General features: G+C 34.1%; 2 protein-coding genes across 2 annotated transcripts; both read left to right on the top strand.

Moving 5' to 3' along the window:
- The first annotated feature begins 984 nt into the window (after window positions 1-984).
- LOC109533731 (15-hydroxyprostaglandin dehydrogenase [NAD(+)]) lies at window positions 985-3,817 on the top strand. The gene is made up of 5 exons (XM_048663117.1): window positions 985-1,367; window positions 1,444-1,570; window positions 1,634-1,740; window positions 1,797-2,128; window positions 2,599-3,817. The coding sequence occupies exons 1-5, from the start codon at window positions 1,266-1,268 to the stop codon at window positions 2,747-2,749; spliced, it is 819 nt and encodes a 272-aa protein (XP_048519074.1). The 5' UTR covers window positions 985-1,265; the 3' UTR covers window positions 2,750-3,817.
- Window positions 3,818-3,898: 81 nt separating this feature from the next.
- On the top strand, window positions 3,899-6,710 carry LOC109546399 (regucalcin). The gene is made up of 6 exons (XM_048663113.1): window positions 3,899-4,363; window positions 5,497-5,785; window positions 5,844-5,925; window positions 5,975-6,156; window positions 6,213-6,407; window positions 6,463-6,710. Exons 1-6 carry the CDS (start codon window positions 4,314-4,316, stop codon window positions 6,664-6,666), a joined length of 1,002 nt encoding a protein of 333 aa, XP_048519070.1. The 5' UTR covers window positions 3,899-4,313; the 3' UTR covers window positions 6,667-6,710.
- The last annotated feature ends 1,135 nt before the right edge of the window (window positions 6,711-7,845 follow it).

Raw genomic sequence — 7,845 nt, forward strand, 5'->3', positions numbered from 1 at the left:
AACCACAAGAAAAATATAAGGGAGAAAAGACCTATTTTTGTCTGATTGCTCGAAATTGTGCCCGCTCTCTTCTTATACCTACCAAGTTTTTGCACGTTGAGTTGAGTTTGTTCTTTAAGGAATCGAATGTTTATCTTTTTCCGGGAAGTTCCATATTTTCGGTCAAATCTTTCGTTTTGGAGAAGGTAGTGAAACAATACAAAAAAAAAATGCAATTCAGTACGGTTATTCAACTGTTTATTCAATAAATATATCATAATTAACAATATAAATTTTTACGAAAAAAAAACTACCTGAGGATATTTGCCGAATGTAATTCGGGTTTTATTATATTTAATTTGATTTCGTTTCCGCCAGTTCTATCAAACGATTTAGTGCAATTAAATCATTCATAAAGTTATTTATTAGCGTTAAATCCCGATAAATTGTTCTTTTAATGTGAAAAATATTGCATGAAAGCTGGTATAGGAACGATGGCATTATTTTAATCGAAATTTCATAATTAAAACACTTAGTCACTTTTGTTGCCACCCAAAAATAACATCTGTCCACTTGCATTAAAGGGATTAATTTAAATTAAACTTAAATGATTTTTTCTCAAAACCTACCCATTAAAAATTGACTGTTATGCAACGTAAGTGTTTATGCAAAGTTAAAAACTGTTGATTTTCCATAAATACTGGGTATTTCCCAGATATCTTGGCCAAACAAGTCAGAAGCAAATTTATGAAAATGCACGCATTTCCACAAAATGCGCCTCGTGTTTCAACACTTGTAATAAATTGCAGCCAACTCAAAATTATTACAGATCTATTTACAATAACTAATCAATTATCTGATTCTATGGCGAACGAAGCCAGCGTCAATTTTATTTAATTATTTTATCTGGAAGATTATTTCCAGAACTTTTACATCCAACTTTGAAATTTATCGCGTTGACTTGTCGATTATTGGATTTTAGCGGGTTTCATTGTTTTTGTAAGGAAGAATAAATCTCAAATATCCTCTAGTACTTTACTAAATTTACACAATTATTAGCTAATAGTAAATTTTTCAATGCACACTTTTGGGTATACCCTCTTAATTGACAAACAATGAAATCGCCATAATATTGTTTTCAATTACCAAGAATTCCTATCGCTTCTTTTCCATTATCTTATCGCAGCCGCTTGCTAAATCAGGCATTTATTTATATTGATCATAACAGCAAAGTAGCCAATGAAGTGTCTGTTCAAGTGCACATTTGCATCCAAAAAACAAAAACAATGGTTGCCTTTTCCGTAAAGAACAAAGTGGCTTTGGTGACTGGAGGTGTGGCAGGAATCGGCCTGGGAATTGCCAAGGAATTGTTGAAGAAAGGAGCCAAGGTAGGAGATGCTTAGTGATTTTTCTCTCGAAACTGCCGTGTTTCCAAGTAGTTTTCACTAAAGTTACTTGTCTTAGGGGGTGGTTTTAGCCGATATCAACAAGAAATTAGCAGGCAAAGCCCTGCAGGAAATAGAAGAAACTTTCGGCAAAAATAAAGCCATTTATGTGGAAACTGATGTTCGCAGTATTGAGCAGTTTGAAGGTGCAACTTCAGAGCTTTTAACGTTTTGGGACTTTCTAATTAGTTGACTTGGACATTTTTTAGAAGCCTTCCAGAAAACCTTAGAATCCTTTGAGCATGTGGATATCCTAGTAAACAATGCAGGAATTCTGGACGACAGTCGCTGGAATGATGAAGTGGACATTAATGTGGTACGCACACTATTGATGAGCTTTGATTTTCTCTAAGTCGCGGCTTTTCATTATAGAAAGGGACTATAAATGGTATTCTCTTAGGCTTTGAAAAATACCTTCCAACCAGCCGATCTGGCAAGCAGGCGGTCATCCTGAATCTAAGTTCCACAGCAGGAGTGAAGGCGTTTAGCAACATTCCCATTTATTCTTCCACGAAATTTGCGATTCATGGAATGACGCTTGGATGGGGCGATAAGGTTCATTACGAACGGACCAAAGTTAAAGTAATTGCAATTTGTCCAGGTCCAACTCAGACAAATCTGCTGGCTACCATGTCTGGAAAAAATTTGGGAGCTCCGTATGAAGAGCAGCTGGCGCCAAATAATTCTGATCTTAAAACACAAACGTAAGTTGGCAGATTTAGGTTCTTCGGTTCGGTCCTGGGCAAAGGGAAACAGGAAATTTGCCAAACAAACCAATTTTTTTTTCTCATTTATAGAATAGTTTTTATTTGTTGTTCTGCTTGATAGCCGAAAATATCTAGAAAAACCAGATATGTGCAGATGTAATATTTTTAATTGCAAAACGAAATTGTTTGACAGTATTTTAATAGACCGGAATACTTTTGAACGTTATCTTACAATGGCAAAGAATTAAGTACAAATGGAATATAAAAAAATAAAACTGGCGCTTTTCCCGTAGAAACAAGATATTTTTACAGCTGAATTCAAGCTTTTTTGCCTTTTCCATCTTCAAAAGATTCAAGCGATAGCAAATGCCCCTGTTTCTCTCAAAAAATGTCCTGCTGTTTTTCAATCAATTAAATTCGTATTTTAGTCAGTTAATCAAAAGTTTAAGAATCAGGATTTTTTTCAGTGTTGAACAATGTGCTGCCGCTACTCTTCCAGTGATAGAACTGGCTGAAACAGGCACCGTTTGGGTTATCGAAGGTGGAGAACCTCCCTATCAATTTATACTCCCCGATCGCTTCAAATTAACGGAGAAATTCCACGTTTCAAATAAATGAAATCGACATTTTTATATTTTATTTTACCTACTTATTTGTGTGTTTCTTTTATAAACTTGAACGTATTTTTATGTTTCGGCTTGGAATTGAAATGGGTGCGATTAGCACTTAAATTTTTTTGGATTATTGCTTTATAAGTAATTTGTTATATAAAATACACATTGAATGCAAACATCGATTATTTGTGTTAACAAACATTGTCCAATTTGCCCTCAATCCTCCCAAACTACATAAAAACCCATGTATGTATAACTTTTCATATTTTGGTTGCGTGTTTTTTAACTGGGCTTTCGTCCACTAAGTAAGTTATTTAAATATATTTGCGTTGAAAATATATAAATAAAACCAACTGTATGACTATAGTAGTGTAAAAATAATAGGTGGGAAAAGTGAATAGAGGTTTTTCCAAATGAAGGTGTCTAATATTTTCCGTGTTTTCGTTTAACAAAGAGAACAATAAAAAAACTGCTTAAAATTGGGAAACTGAGTAAAATATACATAATAAACAAATAATTAAGGTAAAATTTTCTTCATTACAAAATAGTCAATTTATTTGAGCTCGCTCGTTTGTAAATTTTTTGCTCTCTTGAACTACACTCAATTGAGAAAATATTTAGCGCAAGGAATTTGGAGGCGTGAAAATCTCAAAATTTTTATAGAAGAAATAATATACAGGATGTTTCTTAATTGAGTACAAAAATTTGACGAACGTATTTTTAACCTGAAGTGATGTGATCAAAAATGTTTCGTTTCCGATCTAGAGTTTATTAAAATTTCCTAAACGTTGTCGCTTAAGTTTTTCAATTTCCTTGTTTTCATACGCTCCACATCATAATTTTGTAAAATGAACTGCCTAAGAACAATCACATTTTGTGATTAAACGAAGGCGGATAATGAAAAAATGTTAAGAGATCGGAAACGAAGCATTTTTGATCCCATGTTCATATTAACTTTTTCGCATAAAATTAGATCAGGAAGGGTGCGATTAGCACTTAAATTTTTTTGGATTATTGCTTTATAAGCAATTTGTTATATAAAATACACATTCAATAGAGGAATGCAAACATCGATTATTTGTGTTAACAAACATTGTCCAATTTGCCCTCAATCCTCCCAAACTACATAAAAACCCATGTATGTATAACTTCCCTTTTATGCAAAAAAAACATACTTTTAAGGCCTTTGCCATCATATTGAAATCACTATATTTATAGAATAAAACAACTAGTAACATTTGTGCAAATTATGTCATAAAGTGAACATGCCAGTAAATCATGTATTTATAACATTTAAATTAAACAGGTACTCTAATGAGACAATATAATCTGCTGCTTGCTATTCTTCGATTTTTACGTCCGCCACGTGTTTTTTGTTGGAAATATTAACAGATTTTCTCAAGTATCCGCAATATTTTAATTGATGGACGGTAAAACTTACTTAGCATTGTAAAATGCTCAAGTATGATCATTGAAAACTTAGTTATCGTATGCCACTTATAAGATAAATATACTAAATTGTAACATGAAATGAGACAAAATCTCAATTTTGCTTAGAACGGGCAAAGATGTTTCAGATTTTGGTTGTGTGTTTTTTAACTTGGCTTTCGTCCACTAAGTAAGTTATTTAAATATATTTGCGTTGAAAATATATAAATAAAACCAACTGTATGACTATAGTATTGTAAAAATAATAGGTGGGAAAAGTGAATAGAGGTTTTTCCAAATTAAGGTGTCTAATTTTTTCCTTGTTTTCGTTTAACAAAAATAACAATAAAAAAACTACTTAAAATTGGAAAACTGGATAAAATATACATAATAAACAAATAATTAAGGTAAAATTTTCGTCATTTGTTTGTAAATTTTTTTACCTCTTGAACTACACTCGATTGAGAAAATATTTAGCGCAAGGAATTTGGAGGCGTGAAAATCTCAAAGTTTTTATAGAAGAAATAATATCCAGGACGTTTCTTAATTGAGTACAAAAATTTGACGAACGTATTTTTAACCTGAAGTGATGTGATCAAAAATGTTTCGTTTCCGATCTAGAGTTTATTAAAGTTTCCTAAACGTTGTCGCTTAAGTTTTTCAATTTCCTTGTTTTCATACGCTCCACATCATAATTTTGTAAAGTGAACTGCCTAAGAACAATCACATTTTGTGATTAAACGAAGGCGGATAATGAAAAAATGTTTAGAGATCGGAAACGAAGCATTTTTGATCCCATGTTCATATTAACTTTTTCGCATAAAATCAGCTCAGGAAGACACCCTTGAAGTGTTTGTAATCAATTAGGAAGCGCCCCGTATATAAATTCGATATTTTAAGTGGTCAGAACTACCGACCATTTGGTTACATTGAAATGGAGGCAAAATCAATTAAATAGACTAGATAAAATGGCTGAAATAGAAAATCTAGAGAGAACATTTGAAGACACCACGATTCCTTATTTGGCTCCTTGAATCATCTTCCTCATACCCCTAAGAAATCCGACATGTGGCCAGCTGATGCAAACATTCTTATAGCTTCTTCTCAGAAATTCTCATCCATCCTTTGAATATTTAGAATTTTTGAGACTTCTAGTAGGAGAAACCAAATGAAGTAACCCTTAAATAAGCGCCAAAGAATATAAATCTTTCTCATCTTCAAACCCATCCTTCTTATTAAAACGTTCAAGGGCATTATGTAAACTTGATAAATCGTCATGCTAAATCCTGCTACTCCCATCGAAAAAAATCCCACATATTCTAGATGTGCAGATTTTGATCATCCGGCCATTTACCAATTAACCGAACCAGTTGACCATGCCGAAGAACCAACCTGGGATGAACGCAAAAATATGCTATATTACGTGGACATGATTGCTGGAGGAATTTACAGCTACAATTATGAAACCTCTGAGGTGAATTCCATTCATCTGGATGGCGCCGTTGCGCCAGTTATTCCTTCTGAACATGACGAGAATTTGTTGATTGTCGGTTTAAACCAGGCAGTGCTGGCTTTGGAATGGGACGGAACCAATGAAATTGGAAGACAGAAGGTTTTTCCTGTCCAAGAACCAATTAGCATGGACAATGCATATTTTAACGGATTTTTAGGTGTTGGCAAACATTTCTCAAGAGTTCCCTACAAGCAGGGTGAATGAGGGCAAAGCCGACAAGGAGGGGCGGTTATGGATCGGTATGGATGTTTTCCGATTTATCAGACCCACAAATTTCGAGTTTCTCAGGTACGACAGGAACAGCGGATTCTTCCGGAACGATGACTCCAAATGCTGGAATAGTCTACAAAATCACTAAGGAAAGCTTGGATAGGCCTACAGTGGAGATCGCCCCTGTTAACATCAGCAACGGCTTGGCTTGGAATGCTGCCAACGATAAGTTTTACTATGTGGATTCTTTGTCGTTTCAAGTGCGATTTTCCCGTGCAAACTTTGGAAAATGTTCCAATTCGGGAATTGGTTACAGATTGCTCAATACGACTATGACAACGAGCTGGGAACAATTTCCAATCGTCAAGTGGCTTTTGATATGCACGATCATCCTGAGATCACCGGCCAGCCTGATGGGATGACGATTGATGAAGACGACAATCTATGGGTGGCCATGTACTATGGGGGCGTGGTTTTGAAAATTAATCCCACTGAACGCGCTCTTTTACAAGTTAGATTTTTCAACTCGAGTTTGTGAGTGTAACAATCAACTATGGAAATTTTAGGTCATTGGGCTTCCAGCAAGAGACATCACTTCCACTATGTGGGGGGGACCGAATCTGGATATTTTGTTCGTTACCAGTTCAAGACTTTCCCTAACAGATGAGGAAAAATTGTACTATCCGGCTGCAGGGAGTTTATTTGCCATTACCAACCTAAAAACAAAGGGCCGGCCAGTCTTTAATGTCGATCTTATTGAGTCTATTTGAAAATTGTTCAAAAGGTGTCTCAATATATATTTGTTTCTTTCTTATTTGATTTTTGAAGTGATAACTTTTTATGAGAGGGTGAACCGATTTTTCTCGATCACGGCGGCTCCCCTCCGGCCTCTTCGCGCCTGAGGCTTGGGACGCACAAATATACTTTTAAATCGACATTTTTATATTAGTGCGGGTGCATCTGTAGATCTGATAAACTTTTCAAATTCACATTGCGTTATTAAACTGTACAGTGATTTTGATTTATCAATTATTGAGTGTGATATTATTGTGTTCGGTGCAGTTTATTTTATAACGCTGATAACAATGAATCAACAAATTACCAAGGGTAAAACTGCAGATACTGCAAATACTAGGTTAAGGGTACTCATGTACTAAATGCCTATTCGAGTTTCGCCTTCTTTTAAATTTCCAATTAAAGTACACACACAATTATACACACAAAAGCAGTTTAAGTGCGAAAAAATGCGGATCGTCTATAAATTTGCAGAAAAATGTATTACGAACTTTTGAAAATCATCTTCAAACGATCGGGTATTTATCATTGCAAATGAGATTGCACATTGCCGTGCACTGTTAAATATTGTTTTATGAACTAACAATCGATATTGTGCAACAAAATTGTGCCTAAGATCCACTGCAATAGAGTTTTGAAAAACTGTTGGACCTATTTTAAATCACCTGATTGATTATGGACACGAATTCGTATCATGAAAAGATAAAATTAACTTAAATCGTATCGATAAAATCCCGGTACCGATTCCCTATGTCTTACTCTCCGTCTGTAGTCCAGATGCTGTCCTGATGATGTCCATTTGCATTGCATTGCACGATTCAAAGTTCCAAACTGGTAAAATATTACTACCTACTTGTTTAGAGATTTTCATCGAAGATAATTGTTAAACCAGATGTTGAGCGGATATTTTTTAAAGAAGCCAGGGTCAATTTATGAAAAACGCTCAAGATTAAGTGCAAATAAACTGTCACAACTATTATTAATCACTTTTAATGCAATAATATGTTCTATTATTTGTTATTTTATTTTGTAACAACAAATTATCAATATTTAGATATTTATTTTCTAATCTTTCATATTTAACATAAAATGATAAACATCATTACTGTTTTGTAATAATATATAATAAATATGTTTTGAATTTAATTGAAAAA

Source organism: Dendroctonus ponderosae, unplaced genomic scaffold, assembly GCF_020466585.1.
Source record: "Dendroctonus ponderosae isolate FM_Combo_2020 unplaced genomic scaffold, Dpon_F_20191213v2 Dpon_F_20191213_1, whole genome shotgun sequence".
NCBI classification, from domain to species: Eukaryota; Metazoa; Arthropoda; class Insecta; order Coleoptera; family Curculionidae; genus Dendroctonus; species Dendroctonus ponderosae.